At 42.4% G+C, this 21,764-nt stretch overlaps 1 protein-coding gene across 1 annotated transcript in view; it reads right to left on the bottom strand.

Moving 5' to 3' along the window:
- Window positions 1–21,764, bottom strand: part of KANSL3 (KAT8 regulatory NSL complex subunit 3) — a 50,486-nt gene that overhangs the window by 19,224 nt on the left and 9,498 nt on the right. The window contains exons 3-10 of the mRNA XM_049784834.1: window positions 17,118–17,208; window positions 16,802–16,987; window positions 4,836–4,967; window positions 4,504–4,620; window positions 3,808–3,909; window positions 3,632–3,703; window positions 1,465–1,539; window positions 1,164–1,321 (exon numbers count right to left, since the gene is read on the bottom strand). Coding sequence (XP_049640791.1) covers window positions 1,164–1,321; window positions 1,465–1,539; window positions 3,632–3,703; window positions 3,808–3,909; window positions 4,504–4,620; window positions 4,836–4,967; window positions 16,802–16,987; window positions 17,118–17,208 — 933 coding nt within the window. The remainder of the gene's footprint in view (window positions 1–1,163; window positions 1,322–1,464; window positions 1,540–3,631; window positions 3,704–3,807; window positions 3,910–4,503; window positions 4,621–4,835; window positions 4,968–16,801; window positions 16,988–17,117; window positions 17,209–21,764) is intronic.

Below are 21,764 nucleotides of genomic sequence, written 5' to 3'. Positions count from 1 at the left end.
AATGCTCAGGGGTTACTCCTGGCTGTCTGCTCAGAAATAGCTCCTGGCAGGCACGGGGGACCATATGGGACACCGGGATTCGAACCAACCACCTTTGGTCCTGGATCGGCTGCTTGCAAGGCAAACGCCGCTGTGCTATCTCTCCGGGCCCTTATGTTATTTTCTAGGCACAGGAATAAAGATTATGTTGGTCTTCAGACAGGTCTTACTCCTGGCCCAGTGTTCAGGGATCACTCTTGGTGGGGCTTGGAAACCATATGAGCCTAAGATCAAACCTGGGCCAGCTATGTGCAAGTCAAATGCCCTACCCACTGTACTCATCATTATATATATGATTTGTATACCTGCGTTTGCATAAAAACTTCTTTTTTTTTTTTTTCGGGCCACACCTGTTTGATGCTCAGGGGTTATTCCTGGCTAAGTGCTCAGAAATTGCCCCTGGCTTGGGGGTCCATATGGGACGCCGGGGGATCGAACCGCAGTCCTTCCTTGGCTAGCGCTTGCAAGGCAGACACCTTACCTCTAGCGCCACCTCGCTGGCCCCACATTGAGCTTTCTTCTGGCAATATATGAAGTGTTTAATCTTTTGGTGAAAAGATGTTGCATGTGGGAAAAGTTAAAGAATGCCTGGTTTAGGACAGAGGTTTTCAATTTGTGTCTCTGTGTGCTGGGAGACTGCCAAAATGAAAAATTATTTCATAAGCTACTAAGAAAGAAAAATTACTATTTATAATAGAGATATTTATATGAAAATATTTATAACAGAATCACTACCCAGTCCACACACTCTGTAGCAGAAAAATTGGATTAGCAAAAAATTTCCAGAGAGAGTAGGTCTGGAGGGGGGCTAAAAACCCCTCATTTAATTAACATCTGATTTGATTTGAGTAGGCTATGGTCGCACCAATAATTTTTTTTTTTTTTTTTTTTTTGGCTTTTGGGTCACACCCGGCAGCACTCAGGGGCTATTCCTGGCTCTACGCTCAGAAATTGCCTCCAGCAGGCTCAGGGGACCATATGGGATGCCAGGATTTGAACCACCATCCTTCTGGATGCAAGGCAAACTCCCTACCTCCATGCTATCTCTCCAGTCCCTTGCACCGACAATTTACAGACACCTTTCCATCACTACCTATCTCTTTTAGTTGAAGGAAAGGACCCACCTGAGATTATCATCAGCTCCCCCAACCACTACCAAGCTGTTTTCAGCCCGAATCTTCTCTCGAAAGTCCTCCATGGCTTCAGGGTGACACTGCAAGGAATTCTGACCAATGACAAAGAGGACTGGTGTCTTCATATCCAAAAGTGGATCATCCACATCCTAAAATAGGTATAGATTTTACAATTGGCCAGTGCAGTTTCACTCAGTATTGTTTTGGCAAGTCCACTCAAAAGAGGCATCTGGGAAGGTACAAGCTGATTTGAGTATCAGAGTCCAAGCAATCAGCTGCACTCTGCACTTACCCCTCTGGGGCCGTCCACAGTAAGCAGAGGAAACCCAAGACAGACAACTGCAGTGACATAATCCATTACCGAGACCTAAATATAACAGTAGTTTATTTCATATCAGCTAACTTCATTGCAGCTACATTCTACTCAGAATTCAGGGCATTAAGACTGTGATTTCATCTTTCCTATCCTAATTTCTGTGCATAGTACTGGAGGCAGCAGTGCCCCAGTACAGAAACATATACCATAAGCAGCTATCACTTAAAGAATCAGAGATCTGAAGGACACCAGCTGACCATAGGCTAGCATTTAATATGTTCCCTCTTGTCAACTCCTTAGAGTCCTTTTGCTTACTTTTCCTATAACTAACCACAAATTTCTTATGAACTCTTCCCAAAACCCTAAATTTATCAGAGCACTTGCTGACTGAGTCTTGCTATTTCTAGAATTAGGAGTTTGAGAAAATGGCCTTTTTCTTGTAGCTCTAAATGTCATATTATACTTTGGCGAGACCACATGAAATAGCAGTCTTTATTGATTTGCAAAGTCTTGATTACCAGATTATTGGCAAGGTCGAGGACATGTAAGCAAACCAATGCACAAACACATATAAAAATTCCCTTACCACTTAGAAAGGGATACAAAATGGTATTTAAAATAAATTCTTTCCTGGAAATACCATAAATTATTCCATGCATCTTCTGAAGAACATCATAGCTACTTCTAAAATTTCTTTTTGGGGGTGAGGTTGGGCCACACCTGGCAATGCTCAGGAGTTACTCCTGGCACTTCATTCAGGGACTGCTCCTGGCAGGGCTTGGGACTATGTATGGTGCCAGGAATCAATCCTGCGTTGATTATACACAAGGAAAACATTGCCTGCTGTACTATTACCATGGACCCAGTTTTCTTTTTTTTTTTTTGGGGGGGGGGCCCACTCCCTGCAGTGCTCAGGGGTTACTCCTGACTGTCTGCTCAGAAATAGCTCCTGGCAGGCTCGGGGGACCATATGGGACACCGGGATTCGAACCAACCACCTTTGGTCCTGGATCGGCTGCTTGCAAGGCAAACGCCGCTGTGCTATCTCTCCGGGCCCCCCAGTTTTCTTTAATCTTTGGCAGTTAAGAATAAATTTGCTCAAAAGTACAGGTGCTCATTTTTATATTACAAACATTGTCAACTCATTTGTATAAATACAAAGGAACCAATTGCCAGATCATATAGTAATTTTTTGTATTAAATAACCTTATAATGGTGTGATATAAATACTATGATAGTCACTGTATTTCTATGTATTACAATAAGCTTCTTATAATTTTTATATATTTTAACACATATACAATTGTCAAGTTGTATCATTAAAACATTTCTACTATAGTAAAATTTCTTCCTTCTACCCCCAACTTCAAGTTGTCTGTACTTATTGTCCTTTTTGAAATTTTTATACAAATTTTTTTTTGGGGGGGGGCCACACCCGGCGGCGCTCAGGGGTTACTCCTGGCTGTCTGCTCAGAAATAGCTCCTGGCAGGCACGGGGGACCATATGGGACACTGGGATTCGAACCAACCACCCCTGGTCCTGGATCGTCTGCTTGCAAGGCAAACGCCGCTGTGCTAGCTCTCCGGGCCTGAAATTTTTATACAATTTAAATCATTTAGTACATGGTCTTTGTCTATAAACTTATTTTGTGATATTAAAAATCCCCTTAAACAATAAAAGTCTGGCTGTGAGAATATTTAAATGGTAGGGGTTCAAGGGCTTTAATACAATGTTTATCCTCCTTTTATTTTTTATTTATTTATTTATTTATTTATTATTTATTTATTTATTTTTGGTTTTTGGGCTACACCTGGCAGTACTCAGGGGTTACTCCTGGCTGTCTGCTCAGAAATAGCTCCTGGCAGGCACGGGGTACCATATGGGACACCGGGATTCGAACCAACCACCTTTGGTCCTGGATCGGCTGCTTGCAAGGCAAACGCTGCTGTGCTATCTCTCTGGGCCCTCTCCTTTTATTTTTTAACTTCACTGTGGGAAGTTTATAACAGAATATTTGCCCCTATGGCTTACAATGCAATCTCAAGCACAACAGTACCTAAAACAAACAAACAAAAAATAATTTAAGGACAGCAGTAGCAATCTATCCCCAGACAACTTACAAATAAAATGGGAATTACTTACATGACAGGCCACCAAAGCTCCCGTATTCCAGCCAATCAAGATAATGGGTTTGTGGGGGAAATGGCTGTGAATCTGTGGGAAAAGAAAGCAGGTAATAAGACAGAGAGCAATATATGGGCACAGTACAAGTCTGGAATTCCAGGTATGCCAAAGAGAAAAGAAAGAGATTTTCTCACCTCTAATACTTTGCTTCTTACTGCCCCAATCATGTGTTCAAGACACTGTAGCACTCCAACCCCACTGCCATTGTTCAGCAGATGGGTGGCCACTGGGATGACCTAAAGAGAATAGCAGCCAAACCAGCAGAAGTTACATTTCAAGGACTTTTTCTTTTTTTCTTAAATATTTTATTTTATATTTCAAAGCTTTTTTTATCTGTCTCAAATTCTTTATCTCCTTAAATCTCTTTTAATCCTGGATAAGAAGCAAAATTTCAAACCAAAAAAATGGATTCTCCAAATTTAAATTAATTAATTTTGATCTCTTTCCTGCTTTCTGAGTAATCTTCCAAGATATAAACTCTCAGCAAGAACCTTCTTTTTTTTTTTCCTCCTTAAGTAATCCTTTATTGAATCACCATTGAGATACAGTTACAAAGTTATTCACATTTGAATATTAGTCATACAATGTCCCTTCACCAATACACATTCCCTGCTACCAATGTCCCCAGTTTCCCTCCTGCCCTCCTTCCCACCTGCCTCTATGAAAGATATCTTCTTCTATCTTCCTTTTAGACACTATGGTTTGCAATACTGTTACTAAAGGGGTATCATGCCTATCGTTTATATCCTTTCAGCACCCAGTTCTTGACCAGTGATCATTTCCAACAATCATTGACATAATTAAAGAGTCTTCTTGCTCCCCATTCATACCTTGCCTAAACAGGAGAGCTGAGACTGCCAGAAGCGGTGACGGCGTGAGGTGGGAAACACGGAGCTGGAGGGCCCAGAGGAGGCAATGAGGATGAGAGGTGAGCCAGGGAGTTTGCTCTAAAAAGAGACAGTCAATGAATAAAACCTTAAGTTTCCTGATAAAACCTTCCTTTCCAACCAATTCTGGCTTGCTTATTCAACTGTGGTAAGCACTATATATAATCAGTTACTTAAAAAATGGTTACGTAAGCACTTACTATCCTTTTATTAGGAGTCTATTGAATTTTAAATATTTCTTGAGCAACAGTTGAGTCTTGAGCAATCTGACTTACAGGTTTGTTATGAGAAAGCACTCCCACAGCAGGGTCCCAAGGCCTTTTCAGCAGGAGGGACAAGGCTTCAGCTCCTGCAGCACCAGTCTTTGTGTTGGACGACACAAGCATTCGGTCAATCAAGGTAGGGATCTAGAGGCAAGGAGAGCAAAGATACTGCTAACAGAAAGCAAGAGGCCTGCCTATTATCAGCAATCCGAAAGAGGAGGACAGAGCCCTAGTAGGATCCACAGGAACTAAAGTTGGAAAAGTATGCTGCCTCTCATCACCACAGATAACGGTTAGAATCATTTTGAAAGCAGCAGGTGAGATGATCAAGAAACTTAATTGTACTGCTATCCTTTTCCCCAAAGATTCTAGTTTTGATAACCTTTCCTAATAAAATTTATCAAAAATACAGAAATATACTCATGTTTTGGAGTGGGGGAGATTAAACAAATGCACTCTCAGTAGACAATCTAAACACACATATAAAAAGAATTAAGCTGGGGCCAGAGAGATAGCATGGAGGTAAGGCATTTGCCTTTCATGCAGAAGGACAAGGGTTCGAATCCCGGCATCCCATATGGTCCCCTGTGCCTGCCAGGTGTGATTTCTGAGCGTAGAGCCAGGAGTAACCCCTGAGTGCTGCTGGGTATGACCCAAAAACTAAAAAAAAAAAAAGTTGAGCAAATTATTTTCATATGAGGTCCTGAGGATTAATTTTAAATACTTAAGGGGCTTGGAATATATATGTCTATATATATGGTTAAGTTCATAACACCTGCTATGTCTGAGGGAATGGGCAGTCTTAACACTTCCCATGTTAAGACTTGGAACCATCACACATTACTGAGTGCAATTCAAGTGATCCAAGGTACTGCTGTAATCAAGTGTGCAAGCACCACAATGAGGTATGTAGCCCCAACATATGCAACACCACCAGTGGGAAAGGAAGAGAAAAAATTTTAAAGGGCCATGGATATGGCTCAAGTGTAGAAGCACATGACTACCATGAGATGGCCTTAAATTTGATCATGGGTACCACATGTCCCAAACCAACTCAGCACTTTGTATAGCTCTTTGTTTTTGGTTCACACTTAACTATGCTCAGTGCTTATTCCTGGCTCTGTGCTCAGGGATCACTCTTTTTTTTTTTTTTTTTTTTTGTGGTTTTTGGGTCACACCCGGCAATGCTCAGGGGTTTTTCCTGGCTCTGTGCTCAGAAATTGCTCCTGGCATGCACGGGGGACCATATGGGACTCCGGGATTCGAACCGATGACCTTCTGCATGAAAGGCAAATGCCTTACCTCCATGCTATCTCTCCGGCCCTCAGGGATCACTCTTTTTTTTTTTTTTTTTTGGTTTTTGGGCCACACCCGTTTGACGCTCAGGGGTTACTCCTGGCTAGGTGCTCAGAAATCGCCCCTGGCTTGGGGGGGGACCATATGGGACGCCGGGGGATCGAACCGCGGTCCGTTCCTTGGTAGCACTTACAAGGCAGACACCTTATCTCTAGCGCCACCTTCCCGGCCCTTTTTTTTTTTTTTGTGTGTTTTTTTTGTTGTTTTTTGTCAGGGATCACTCTTAAAGGACCATATTTGGTGCGAGGAATAGAACAAGATCTGTGTATTACTTTCTGGCCCTAGGTGTGACTCATTTTCTTTTTATTATTTTTATAATACCTTTATTTAAGCACCACAATTACAGACATGTTTGTAATTGGGTTTCAGTTATAATAAAGAATACCCCCTTTTCACCAGTGCAACCTTCCCACCACCAATGCCCCCCCCCCATCTCCCTCTTCCCTACCCCCTGCCTGTATTCAAGACAGACATTTTATTTCTCTCATTCACTACCATTGTCATGATAGTTGTCAAGTGTAGTTATTTCTCTAACTGAACTCACCACTCTTTGTGGTAAGCTTTATATCATGGGCTGGTCCATCCAGCCCTCTATTGTCTGTCTCTATTGTCTGTGGGTATATTACAATGTCTTTTATTTTTCTTAAATCCCACAGATGAGACTTCTGTGTCTATCTCTCTCCCTCTGACATTTTTTTTTTTTTTTTTTTTTTTTTTGGTTTTTGGGCCACACCCTGTGCCGCTCAGGGGTTACTCCTGGCTATACGCTCAGAAGTTGCTCCTGGCTTCTTGGGGGACCATATGGGACACCGGGGGATCGAACCGCAGTCCGTCCTAGGCTAGCGCAGGCAAGGCAGGCACCTTACCTCCAGCGCCACCGCCCGGCCCCCCTCTGACATATTTTACTCAGCATAACTGTTTCCATGTCCATCCATGTATAAGAAAATTTCATGACTTCATTTTTCCTGGCAGCTTTTTATTATTCCATTGTGTATATGTACAACAGTTTCTTTAGCCATTCATCTGTTGTCGGGCATCTGGGTTGTTTCCAGATTCTGGCTATTATAAATAGCAGTGCAATGAATATAGGTGTGCAGGAGGCATTTTGTATTGCATTTTTTGTGTTCCTAAGAGTATATATATATAGCTAGGAGTGATATAGCTGGAGCATATGGAGCTCAATTTCCAACTGTTTGAGGAATCTCCATATTATTTTCCATAAATGCTGGACTAGAAGGCATTTCCCACCAGCAGTAAATGAGAGTTGCTTTCTCTCCACATCCCCACCAGCACTGATTATTCTTGTTCTTTGTGATGTGTGCCAGTCTGTGGCATGATACCTCATTGTTGTTTTGATTTGCATCTCCTTGATGATTAGTGATGTGGAACATTTCTTCATTTGCCTTTTGGCCATTTGTACTTCTTTGAGAAAGTGTCAGTTCATTTCTTCTCCCCATTTTCTACTGGATTAGATGTTTTTTTTCTGTTAAGTTCTGTCAGTACAAGGGACCAGAGAGATAGCACAGTGGTAGGGCATTTGCCTTGCAAGCAGCCGACCCAGGACCAACGGTGGTTCGAATCCCAGCAGCCCATGTGGTCTCCAGTGCCTACCAGGAGCGATTTCTGAGTAGAGAGCCAGGAGTAACCTCGGATGTGACCCAAAAAAAAACAAAAACAAAAACAAACAAAAACACGTTCTGTCAGTACCTTGTATATCTTAGATATTGGATCAATAGTTTCTCCCATTCTGTGAGTGGCCTTTGTGTCCTAGTCACTATTTCCTTTGAGGTGCAAAAGTTTCTCAACTTAATATAGTCCTATTTTTGTTTGTCTCTGCTCCCACTTGTTTGGAGAGTGATTCCTCCTTGAAGATGCCTTTAGTCTCAATGCCATGAAGTGTTTTATCTATATATTTTTCCATATACCTTATAATTCTGGGTTTGATACAAAGGTCTTTAATCCATTTGGATTTGACCTTTGTGCATGGTGTTAGATGAAGTCCAAGTTCGCTTTTTTTGCATATGGCTGACCAGTTGTCCTAACACCACTTGTTGAAGAGTCTTTTCTTGCTCCATTTTGCATTTCTTGCCCCTTTATCAAAGATTAATTGATTGTATGTCTGGGGAACATTCTCTGAATACTCAAGTCTATTAAATTGATCTGAGGGGTCTACCTTCATTCCAATACCATGCGTTTTAATGACTATTGCTTTGTAGTATAATTTAAGGTTGGGAAAGGTGATGCCTTCTGTTGCATCAGAGCCCTTAGGATGGGCTTGGATGGTGCCTTTTGTTACCTCCCAAAGACCCCTCCCAGAAATGGGAGGTCTAATAGCAGGTAAGATTACACCTAAGGAAATGGGGGTGTGGTTACATCTTCTATCTTCTTTTTCCTAACTTTTTTTTTTTTAACTATTCATGGGCGTTTATTTTTCCAAATGAATTTCAAGAGTGTTTGATCCACTTTTTTGAAGAATGCCATGGGTATTCTTAGAGGAATTGCATTAAAACTGTGCAATGTTTCGGGGAGTATTGGTGTGGCTCATTTTAAAGAATTTGTAGACAATTCATTCTGGAGTTACATGCATCTGAATGGTTAATCTTTCTGGCTTTTCTTCTCTATGTCTGGTAAAATCTCACATTTTCCTTAGAATTAGTATCCTGAGGTCAGGACAAATCCAAGTTCGAGTTCAAATCCCAGCATCCCATATGGTTCCCCAGCCTGCCGGGAATGATTTCTGGGTGCAGAACCAGAAGTAACACCTTAGCGTAGCCGGGTGTGACCCAAAAACCAAAAAAAAAAAAAAAAAAATTAGTATTCTCCTTCAATAAAATTATATTACAACACTAACTTATTTGGGGACTAGAGAGGTTGTAGAAGGCTAAGGAGTTTGCCTTACATGCTGCTGATGAAAGTTTAATCCCAAACAATGCTGGGAGCAAGCCCAAGAACAGAGCCAGAAAAACCCAGCAGTATTACTTGGTGAACTTTAAAATTTAAAAAAATTCTTAGTAGGGCCCGGAGAGATAGCACAGCGGCGTTTGCCTTGCAAGCAGCCGATCCAGGACCAAAGGTGGTTGGTTCGAATCCCGGTGTCCCATATGGTCCCCCGTGCCTGCCAGGAGCTATTTCTGAGCAGACAGCCAGGAGTAACCCCTGAGCACTGCTGGGTGTGGCCCAAAAACCAAAAAAAAAAAAAAAAAAAAAATTCTTAGTAACAGAGAAATAATTTTGCTAAAATGTTTAGATGTGGGGCCGGGCGGTGGCGCTGGAGGTAAGGTGCCTGCCTTACCTGCGCTAGCCTAGGAGACGGACCATGGTTCGATCCCCCGGCGTCCCATATGGTCCCCCAAGCCAGGAGCGACTTCTGAGCGCATAGCCAGGAGTAACCCCTGAGCGTTACCGGGTGTGGCCCAAAAACCAAAAAAAAAAAAAAAAAAAAAATGTTTAGATGTTAAATGCAATTTACAATACAGTAAATATGTTATGTCTATTCAATAATGTAAAATTTTCCACTAAGATAACATTGATCTTTATGGAGTAAAAGTGATTTTTTCATTTTAATATTTCTGTATTTTCTAAATTTCCCAATAAACATCAGCTAAGGTGTTTATCTTACACATACCTCAAAATGAAATTTTTTTTTTTTTTTTGGTTTTTGGGTCACATCCAGCAGTGCTCAGGGGCTACTCCTGGCTGTCTGCTCAGAAATCACCCCAGGCAGGCTGGGGGGAACATACTGTCCTGCATGCAAGGCAAACGCCCTACCTCCATGCTATCTTTCCGACCTGCATTTTCTTTTTTTGAGCAATACCTTAAAGCTGTAACATGTTACAAAAAAAAAATCTGTTACTGGGGTCAAAGCGAAGTACAGTGGGTAAGGTGCTTGTCTCATACACTGCCAAACTATCAATTACTGGTACCCCACATGGACCCTGAGTCCTACCAAGAATGATCTGAAGATGACCAAAAAATAAACAAAGAAAAGATACTGTATCTACCTGAATATATTCTACTAGATTCTCTTTTTTTTTGGTGGTGGGGAGAGACCCACACCTGGCAGCGATCAGGGATTACTCCTGGCTCTCTGCTCAGAAATTGCTCCTGGCAGGCAAGGGGAACCAAATTGGATGCCGAGATTCGAACCACCATTGGTCCTGGGTCGGCCACTTACAAGGCAAATGCCCTACCACTGTGCTATCTCTCCCTATTCTACTATATTCTATTATGATTTATAGTATACCTTTTGTTTTGTTATTCATCAAGAACTTGACCTGGGGCAGGAGAAACTGCATAAAGAATACTTATTCTTTATGCAGCCAGGCCCCAAAACAAAACAAAACAAAACAAAAAGAACCAGATGTTGCCTAAAAACAAAAATCAACAAGAAACTTGACCTCATAGATGTGCAGATAAAGATTTCATTTATCAGTCTGTACTACAAGTCAAGGGAGGTCAATGTTTGTTAGCAAACTGTCAAGAGAGACAGGGAAGGACTCCTTTCAGGTTTCTGAGGGATCTTTGCCCTGGCTGCACTTGGTTTTGTACTGCTCCTGTCCCCAGTGGAGACATGTATTGCTTGGTTGAAGAAAACCTCTTTGTGGTACTTAGTGTGGAAACCCCACTGGTTAGCACGTAGACTTCTGGGGGTTAAAAGTAATTTGTGCTATAAGGTAACAGTAAAGTATATATGGTAAGAGAGCACAAATGTAGCTTTTTTTTTCCCTCTTGCCTTCCTCGCTCGAACCCTCTTCCTTTTTCTCCCCGTCTCTCTTTTCTCTCTCCCCCCCTTTCACTCTCTCCTCTCTCTCTGTCATAAAAATAAAAAGAGCACAAATGTGTAGCTATTTTTTAACATTTATCATTTTATCATTTTTTGTGCTACTCATCATTTTCTTTTTCTTTTCTTTCTTTTTGGTTTTTGGTTTTTGGGCCACACCGGCAATGCTCAGGGGTTACTCCTGGCTGTCTGCTCAGAAATAGCTCCGGGCAGGCATGGGGGACCATATGGGACACCGGAATTCGAACCAACCACCTTTGGTCCTGGATTGGCTGCTTGCAAGGCAAACGCCGCTGTGCTATCTCTCCGGGCCCATCATTTTATTTTTCTAACATGAATTATTAGCCAAACCAATGATCAATGTCTCCAAGACCCTAAAAAATCTCTTTGGTTAACTGCTCAGTTCATGTCATTTTTCCCCATCCCACAAGATATCATTATATTGTTTTTTTATCTCTCTGGGTTAGTTTTTACTAAGCTGAATCATAAAAATGTGCTTATTTGTGCCAGCTGCTTCTGCTCAACAAATTACCTGTGAGATTTATTCGTATTTTTGTATACTCTTAAACTTAACTGACTTTATACCTAAAATAATACTCAATTCCACTTTGGATGACCAAAAAAGGTCTGTAAGAAAATGTAGCACGGGGCTGGAGTGATATAGTACAGCATGTAGGGCACTTAACTTGCATGCAATGACATAGCAGAGCCAGGAGTTCACCAGGTGTGGTCCCAAAACCAAACAGCAACAAACAAAACTTTCTTCAAGGGGGCCAGAAAGAAGTGGCAAGGACTTTGCTTTACTCATAGCAAACCTAGTTTTGATCCTGAGAACTTCATATGGCCCTCCAAGCACCACTATGAGTGAAGCCTGAGCAGAATCACAAGAAAGCCTTGAACACTGACATTGAGGTGCAATCAAAAAGACAACTTTCTTTTGGGGAACCAGGGAGATAGCACAGGGGTCAGGATGTTAATCTTGCTGGTGCCCAATTCCTGGCACCATGTATAGTCCTCCAGCCCTAGTATTATTAAAGGCCAGCAGAATACCAAGTGTGGTTCTGGTGTTCCCCAGAACCGTAGGCCCTCATCCCAGGAGCACCACCATACTATTCTCTACAATTCAACTAACTGCAAGGCACACTGGCATACAATTACTAGCAGTGGCACCTGAGGCCCCCTGAAAACTGCTTGGGAACTCCCTGACTCCCTATAATTATATAATAAAAATAGAAATATAAAGTTTCTTTCTGGGGGCCAGGGAGATGGATAAATGACTGGAGGGAAATGTACTTTGGTTTTGGTTTGTTTTCACTTTAGGCCACACCTGGCAGTACTCAGGGCTTACTTCTGCCTCTGCACTCAGGGATCACTTCTGGTGGTGCTTGGGAAACCATACGGGATGCCAGAGATCAAACCTAGGTTGGCCACATGCAAGACAATACTACCCACTGTACTACTGCTCCAACCCAGGAGGGAAATGTTTTGCCCTACATCTGAAACCCCTCTGCATGATTCCTCAGCATCATAAAGCAGTCCCAGAGTTACCACTGGTTGAAGCCCCAAAACAAAAAACATATATATGGTATAAGAGTATATCTCTGAGATGACAGACTTAAATTCACATTCTGTCAACAGAGAATACTTATGATGAATAAATTGGTCACCTGTCTTCTCAGTGCTGAAGAGACTAGTTTCCCTGTCCTTGCAGCACTATATCACCTTCAACAACAACAACAAAAAAAAAAACCTAAAGTCTATACAAGTATATCCCAAAGTGGGTAATAACCTTCTCCCAAAGGACACAGGACCAATCTAGAAGGCAATTCAGGTGCAACTAGTGGACACTTTGTTTTGCCTAAAAAAGGTAAATTCTCAGGAAGTGCTGAGTACTTCGTTTTCTGAAAAGTGAGTAGCAAGCCAAAATAAGTTTGGGAATCTCTGCTCTATTCCCTCTGTGCTCCCCACCAACCCAAAATTTTTTTCCTTTTTAGCAGTGCCAGGGATCAAATCCAGGCCTTCCTTGTTTTCTTTACAATAGATTCAATGGTCAAAGTAGCTAAGCTAAGCCAAGCCAGAGGTTAAGGCAATTGTTCCTGTACCACATAGTATCCTGAGCACTGCTGGGACTATTTCCCAAACACAGAACATAAAGTAGCCTGAGTATTGCCAGGTATGAACAACAACACCCCCACCCCCACCACCAAAGTAGCACAATTCTATCCACTTGCCCATTAAAAGCCAGGGACATAGCTCAGAAGTAGAATTCATGTAGGAGGCACTGGACCTGGGTTCAATCACTAGCAGTAGAAAAAAGCTTTGGGAAACAAAGTTATCTGTTGTGAATCTGTCAACCATAGGATGATAAGATTAGTGGTACAGGAATCAGTGGCAACACTATAATCTAGTCTAGAGCCTAGCTTCTTAAACTATGGGCTATGACCCCATGCAGGGGAATTATTAAAATGCTGGCAACAGCAAAAGGTTTCTGAACATACAAGTAACAAATATTAACTAAAAAAAAAAATGCATACCAAGTCCAAGGTACTTGTGACAGCACTCACCCGTGTCACATTTTTCATATAAAAAGAGGTAGCAAGTTGGAAAAAATTTAAGAGGGCCTGAACTACAGCAGATAGCACCTCCCATCTGAGTCACTGCTGACAAATTTATCAGTGTGCCCACCACCATTCCAACTACTGGTTCTGTAATCAGGTAGTGTGGCACAGGATGGGTGTCAAATGGGACCTGTCATAGTCCAAAGCTCTAAAGCCCATCCCACTCACAAGTGGCAGCTCTGCAGAAGTTCTCACAAAGGGGGCTGGCAAGGTGGCACTAGAGGTAAGGTCTGCCTTGCAAGATCTAGCCAAGGAAGGACCACGGTTGGATCCCCCCACATCCCATATGGTCCTCCCAAGCCAGGGGCAATTTCTGAGCGCTTAGCCAGGAGTCGGGTGTGGCCCGAAGGGGAAAAAAAAAAAGTTCTCACAAAGGAAATGATACCCATAAAATGCTGGCCATGCAAACAGCAGTGGACATTAAAGTAGTGGCACTGTGAGACCAACACATGTCCTCCTCCAGCTCTCAACCTTTTCTTCACCACATTATACTGGTTGGTCTCTAGTCTCATGCTGTAGCCCCCTTAGAATATCCTAAGGGTGCCACAGGAAGCCAAATGGCCCTTGGTTGGGTAATAACACTGCTCCAGAGTACATTCACTGTACAGAGTACATTGCTGTCCTATCACAAATGGGACTAATGTATACATTTCAAAATGTTTAATATACCACATGAAGATACCAACTCCTCACCCACCATGGTGGCTGCCCATACCCAACCATTCACTTCCTGGGCCTCTTTCAGATAGGCAGTACAAGCAGTATAGGATTATCTTTTCATCTGTCTACTTCTCCACAGAATATAAGCTCCATCAGAGAAGGGACCATTGCTGTTTTGCTCATCCTAGTGCCTGGCTCACCACAGGTCTAAAAATAAATGTTGAATAAATTAATGTCAAATTTCTACTATGCACTTCACTAACTTATCTAGTATTAAGTTTAGTTCTATTACAGCCCTAAAAAGTTTTCTTTTGCTTTCAAACAAACTCAGTATCTCAACTTAAAAACAACAACAATGAGCCTACAATTTAAGGAGATTCCTTTGGGGTACCTGCTGGAAGCAACATAGAGAATAAGAAAGGCTAGCTTCCTGCCATGAATTAAAAAGAAGTACCTTCCTTTTAAATTTTTTTCAATTTCAAGAACTCAATAAAAAAACTTCAAGAAGGACTGGAGAGATAGCATGGAGGCAGGGCATTTGCCTTGTATGCAGAAGGACGGTGGTTCGAATCCTGGCATCCCATATGGTCCCCTGAGCCTGTCAGGAGCGATTTCTGAGTGTAGAGCTAGGAGTAACCCCTGAGTGCTGCCGGTGTGACCCAAAAAAAAAAAATCTTCAAGGAAAGTGGCAAGAACTGGGGCCAAAAATATAGTATAGCGAGCAGGTATAGTGTTTGTCTTGCACACACTGACCTGGGTTTGATCTTCATGTGGTCCCCTGAATACCACCAGGAGTTATTTCTGAGTGCAGAGCCAGCAGTAAATCCCTGAGCATTATCATGTGTGGCCCCAAAACAAAACAAGTGAAGAACTAAAATAATCAAAATTCAAGGTGTCTTAGATTGTAGGACACTTTGAACTGAAACTAAACATTAAAGGTAACACTTATGAGTTAATCTTAAGAGTTAAGGGGCTGGACAAATAGCATGGAGGTAAGGAGTTTGCCTTTCATGCAGAAGGACAGTGGTTCAAATCTCGGCATCCCATATGGTCCCCTGTGCCTGCCAAGGGCGATTTCTGAGCCTAGAGCCAGGAGTAACTCCTGAGCGCTGCCGGGTGTGACCCCCCCCCCCCAAAAAAAAGTTAATGTGGTCAAAATATGTGTCAAGCATTCTATCCAGATGAACTAATTTTGGAGACAGTGGCCACACCTGGCAATGCTCAGGGCTTATTCCTGGCTCTGTATTCAGGAATCACTCCAGGTGGAATTGGGAGCCATATGGGATACTGGATGTAAAACCTGGGTCGGCTTCATGCAAGGCAAGCCTCCTATATTATCTCGATGGCCCATGTGTACTAATTTAATTTTCACAAAACTCTTATCAATCACATTATTTTTAGCAGCACCAGAAATCAAACCTCGGAGACCTGTCTCATACAAAGCATGTACTCTAAAACTAAGTCATATTCTCTACCTAGTCACATTTTAGAGATAAAGAAATTGAAACACTAATTCAAGATGATTAAACAATCTGAGATCAAGCAAGCAATTGGGTCCAGAATCCAAACATCACAGGCTAGCATATTAACTAAAATCACATTAACTTCAATCATGAAGTTCAAGTTAGAGCAATACTATCTAAAAGCAAATACTATCTAAAAGGACAAAGCAATAATACATTTGATGAAGAATTAAGAATTAGACCTGGGGGCCGGGCGGTGGCGCTGGAGGTAAGGTGCCTGCCTTGCCTGCGCTAGCCTAGGACGGACTGCGGTTCGATCCCCCGGTGTCCCATATGGTCCCCCAAGAAGCCAGGAGCAACTTCTGAGCGCATAGCCAGGAGTAACCCCTGAGCGTCACAGGGTGTGGCCCAAAAACCAAAAAAAAAAAAAAAAAAAAAGAATTAGACCAAATTATTGCTACTGAAGATTCATCCCCTGAGAAAAGACAAAGCCACTATACCTCCCTGATCTAGATGAACCTTTCCATCCACATAGCACACTCAAGAGCACCATGGGTCTGCTTCATACCCTAAATAACACTCCTAAGTGGAAAACCCTTCATCTTCTACATAATAACTCAATTCCTTTAATACTTCAGGTCACAAGTGATGCAAGCCGCAATCTGCAAGAGCTACAGTGGTTAAAAAAGGGTACTCTGGGGGCCCAGAGAGATAGCACAGCGGTGTTTGCCTTGCAAGCAGCCGATCCAGGACCAAAGGTGGTTGGTTCGAATCCCGGTGTCCCATATGGTCCCCTGTGCCTGCCAGGAGCTATTTCTGAGCAGACAGCCAGGAGTAACCCCTGAGCAATGCTGGGTGTGGCCCAAAAACCAAAAAAAAAAAAAAAAAAAGGGTACTCTGGCTTTCAATCTCCACACCTCATACTGGAAGCCACAGAGTTGCAGTGGACAGAAATACGTGATGACATTATGTCTCAAATTTTTAATAGAAAAGTTATTAACTTCAATCATACTCTCCAGGTTAACCAAGCAATGACCTGTCAATCCCACTTCCTGAATACACAGCAGAAGGAGGACATAAAGATGCCAATCGCAGCCTTACCTTCCCTTTCAGCGTCTGTAAAGCATCTAGGTAAGCTGCAAGCATGGGCAAACTCAAGGTCTCTACCAGGGAGGTGTGTAGCCACTGGATCAGCTTTGTATCCCAGCTCACACTTGCTAGAGCCTGCCGCACTCTCCTTGCACACTTGTCCACAGCAACTCGGCGAAGCACTGGTTCATTGCAAGCCTAGAGAGAAAAGTGATAAAACTGGAGGACCACCTTGTAAGCATAGGGAGTAAAAGGAGCTGACAAGGCAGTCAGCAGATGAAGTGTGCACTAGAGGGAGGTCTCTGTGAGCAGGCTTCTGGAATCTTACCCCTTCATTGGCCAAGCGAGCAAGCCGATCAGACTGCAATGCTTTAAGAATTTTGTTGAAGAGTTTGTTCTGTGCCATAGTCCAGCCAGTCCTGTAAGAGAAATTGAAGAATTAAAAGTCAAAACTTGGGGCCACTCCACAAAGATAGGAGTGTTTATTTTTGTTTTCGTTTCTACTATGAGAAAACAAACTGAAGTAACTTAGTCTAAGACCAGTCACTGAGCTAAACATTAAGACCTAGAATCTGGGTTTATTGGTGATGGGAATGCTGCACTGGTGATGGGGGTGTTCTTTATATGACAGAAACCCAACCACAATCATGTTTGTAATCAAGGTGTTTAAATAAAAAAAAATGTTTAAAAACAAAAACAACAAAAAAAGACCTAGAATCTAGTTTCAATCCTGCTCATAAATCATCATAATATATATTTGCAATGACAACACACAGAAAATAAAAAACAATCATAAATGTTTTTATGCTGGTTTATTTTCTTTTGGGGGAGGGTCAGAGGGAATCCCAATCAACACTTATGGAGCTAGGTGCTTGTATTCTACAGTGTGGGGCTACTAAATCCCAGCAGTATTTGATGTCTTCAAGGCTAAACCTGACACTGTTGTGGGGAAAACGCAGTGATGAGGTCAAAATCAGAACTTCGATCATGTTAGGCATACACTCCACTCCTTTGCCCTATCTAGCTCCACAGTCCTTCAAAACATTTTTTTAAATATATGTAAAACTAATTTTTGTTTTGGAGTCATAGTCGGTGTGTTCAGGGCTTACACATGGCTCTTCATTTTTTTTTTAACTCATGGTTCTTCAATCAGGGATCATTCCTGATAGTGATCAGGAGACCATATAGAGTGCAGGAGATCAAAACAGGCTCAGCTACATGGAAGCTAAATGCCTTATTTGCTGTACTACCACTCCAGCCCCACAAACTATTTTCTTTTTGTGTTTTTGGTTTTTGGGCCAGACCCGGCAGTGCTCAGGGTTTACTCCTGGCTGTCTGCTCAGAAATAGCTCCTGGCAGGCACAGGGGACCATATGGGACACCGGGATTCGAACCAACCACCTTTGGTCCTGGATCGGCTGTTTGCAACGCAAACGCCGCTGCGCTATCTCTCCGGACCCCACAAACTATTTTCTTATTAGCTAAAATAACCCCTCAAGAAAGAAGCAGACCTGAGAGCATGAAGACTCACCCTCCAACAATCTTTCATGATCTAATTAATTACTCTGAAAGTCCAACTCAAATCAATAGTGTTCCTAAGCGCACTAAAGAAAACAGAAGGGGCCGGGAAGGTGGCGCTAGAGGTAAGGTGTCTGCCTTACAAGCGCTAGCCGAGGAACGGACCACGGTTCCATCCCCCGGCGTCCCATATGGTCCCCCCAAGCCAAGGGCGATTTCTGAGCACATAGCCAGGAGTAACCCCTGAGCGTCAAACGGGTGTGGCCCAAAAACCAAAAACCAAAAAAAAAAAAAAAAAAAAAAAAAAACAGAAGCTATACAATTAATAGACCAGCTCTTCCTGACATAAATTAAACTAGCAATCACTTTTTTAAAATGCCACACCTTAGGGACTAAAAAAATAGTACAGCATGTAGGGCACTTGCCTTGCACACAGTCGACCCTCATTGGATCCCTAGTACCCCATATAAGCCCCAGAGCCTGAGCACAGTACCAACAGTAAGCACTGAGTACCACCAGGTAGGGACCAAAACCAAAAAAAAAGCCTTACTTTCTTAACAAATATAAAACCAAAGAAAGTTCAACTGGGCCGAAGTTCATGCTTTGCCTGTGAGAGGCCTAAATTCAATCCCAGATACTCTATTATCCTCCAAGCATTGCCAGTAGTAACCTCCAAGGTGAAGTAGCCCCTAAGCACTGCTAGATGTAGTTCTCAAAACCAAATTGGTGGGGCCAGAGAGATAGCATGGAGGTAAGGCGTTTGCCTTTCATGCAGAAGGATAGTGGCAGAAGGATAGTGGTTCGAATCACGGAATCCCATATGGTCTCCCGAGCCTGCCAAGAGCTATTTCTGAGCGTAGAGCCAGGAGAGACCCAAGCGCTGCCGGGTGTGACTCAAAAACCAAAAACCAAAAAATCCAAATTGGGGGCCGGAGAGATAGCACAGCAGTAAGGAATTTGCCTTGCACACAGCCTCCTGTGAAGTAAGCACCTTACCACAGTATTATCTTTCTGGAGCCCCATCATACCCATCATACAACTCTTTAGGTTTAATATTCTTTTTTTTTTTGCCAGTCAAATTGAGCAGTGGGGGGGTTATATTACAAAGTTTAATATTCTTGATCTTTCTCAGTCTATTGATAATGATGCAAACTTTAGTTCTAGGAATACAGAATGAGATGTAATTTATTTATAAAGCACCAACAACAAATCCAAAATTGTCTTCTTACCTATTACATAACAGAATTTTTTTTTTGGTGTCTCTGACTCTATTTAGTCTGAAAACCAAAATGATAGGATCAAGAAAAATGATGTGAACAAAGTGGGGGGGGGGGTTAGAAAGCTATTTGGAAATTACTACTGTATATAAATCGCAGCTGAAATTAAAATTAAAAACCACAATGCTGTGAGTCTAAAAATCCCAGAAAAGGTCCTTTGTGGACTGTTGTGGATATATAATAAAGTGGATATATAATAAAGATTCTAAGAACTGAAATAAGTTCTATTTTGTCAGCTTCGTGGGAGGTTGGAAAATTAAGTGGGCAGGGGAAAAAAGTGATCTAACCCAAGATTAAGATAAAGAGCATGTAAAAGATATAATTAAGGCAAAATTTAAAAACAGGAGCCAATTTTATATACAAGTTCAAGCAGTCAAAGGCTGATGGGAACTGTGGTGAGTCAACATGACCCCCGCCCTACCTAAAACTATTAAAATTCCAGGAGTGCAAAATGCTCTTTCTTTTATTCTTAGATGAACTAGGGTCATCTTATGCGCATGTTCTGACTAAACCTGAATTATACTTTATTTTTTTTAAGGAAAAATATCCATTAGTGACACACCTAGCAAAGCTCTGCCCAACAATATGGGACCAGTATTAGGTGGGTGCTAAGATCCCATATGCATCGCCAAGACTTGGCAGTGCAGTTTAATGTTTTCAAAGAAAACTATTCTTGGGGCCCGGAGAGATAGCACAGCGGCGTTTGCCTTGCAAGCAGCCGATCCAGGACCAAAGGTGGTTGGTTCGAATCCTGGTGTCCCATATGGTCCCCCGTGCCTGCCAGGAGCTATTTCTGAGCAGACAGCCAGGAGTAACCCCTGAGCACCGCTGGGTGTGGCCCAAAAACCAAAAAAAAAAAAAAAAAAAGAAAACTCTTCTTTCTAGGGCCAGAGTGACAGATAAAATTGAGTAAGGAAGGAATCTGTCTTATACATGGTCTATCTAGATTCAATCCCCAGCACCCATATGGTCCCCTGAGTAATCCTTGAGCACAAACCCAGGAGGAAGCTCTGAACACCAGGGTATGGCCCAAAAACAAAACATAAAAAAAAAAACACACACACACAAAATGAAAAGTATTCTTTCTCTGAGACTATTTTATGGGAGACTAATTTTACTACCAAAAAAAATTTTAAAAACTAGAATTCAGGGGCCGGAGAGATAGCGTGGAGGTAAGGTGTTTGTTTGCCTTTCATGCAGGAGGTCATCGGTTTGAATCCCGGCGTTCCATATGGTCCCCCGTGCCTGCAAGGAGCAATTTCTGAGCCTGAAGCCAGGAATAACCCCTGAGCACTGCCGGGTATGACCCAAAAACCACAAACAAACAAACAAACAAACAAACAAACTAGAATTCAGAAACACACAAAACACCTCAATCAAAATGAATAGGCAAGCTTTTCCTTTTCAATTTGTTTAAATATCAGGAGAGGGGCTGTAGAGATATTACAAGGGTTAAAGGACTTGCCTTGTACATTGCCAACCCCAGCTTGATCCTCAGCACTGTATATGCTCCTCTGACCACAAGGAGTAATCTCTGAGCACAGAGTAAGCCCTGAGCACTAAAAAAAAAAACAACAAGCAAACAAACAAAAAAAAAAAGAAACCAACACTACATCATATGCACAGAAGCACAAGCCCAGCAGTGATTCTGCCGTTAAGTTGTTTTCTTTCTGGGTCCAAAAGCACTGCTCTGTGCTCCTAGCTCTGCACTTGGTGGTCCCCAGGGCAAACCTAATGGGGTGACAGGCATTGAACTCAGTCAGCTGTATGCAAGGCAAGCAAATTACCTGCTATCCCATCTCTCCAGTCACAGCATTGCCATTTGGGATCCCTGGCTTGACAACAAAGTGTGTGTGATCTTTGGTACACCACAACCAGGTGTGTGCAAGCTCCACAATTATGTGTATATGATCTCAAAACCCAAGTTTTGGGGGTGGAGCGGTGGCACAAGCAGTAAGGTGTCTGCCTTGCCCACACTAGCCTAGGACGGACTGTGTTCGATCCCCCAGCATCCCATATGGGTCCCCAAGCCAGGAGTGGTTTCTGAGCGATAAGCGAGGAGTTACTCTTAAGCATCACCGGGTGTGGCCCCCAAAACAAAAAACCCAAGTTTTGTAAGCAAACCCCCATTCTCCTTCAGTGTCCCCCACCACAACAATAAAGGAAAGTGGGCAATTTTT

The sequence above is a fragment of the Suncus etruscus genome, chromosome 12 (assembly GCF_024139225.1).
Source record: "Suncus etruscus isolate mSunEtr1 chromosome 12, mSunEtr1.pri.cur, whole genome shotgun sequence".
In the NCBI taxonomy this organism is placed as follows: Eukaryota; Metazoa; Chordata; class Mammalia; order Eulipotyphla; family Soricidae; genus Suncus; species Suncus etruscus.
The sequence above is the reverse complement of the archived record's forward strand: the minus strand, read 5'-3'. Positions and strand labels throughout refer to the sequence as shown.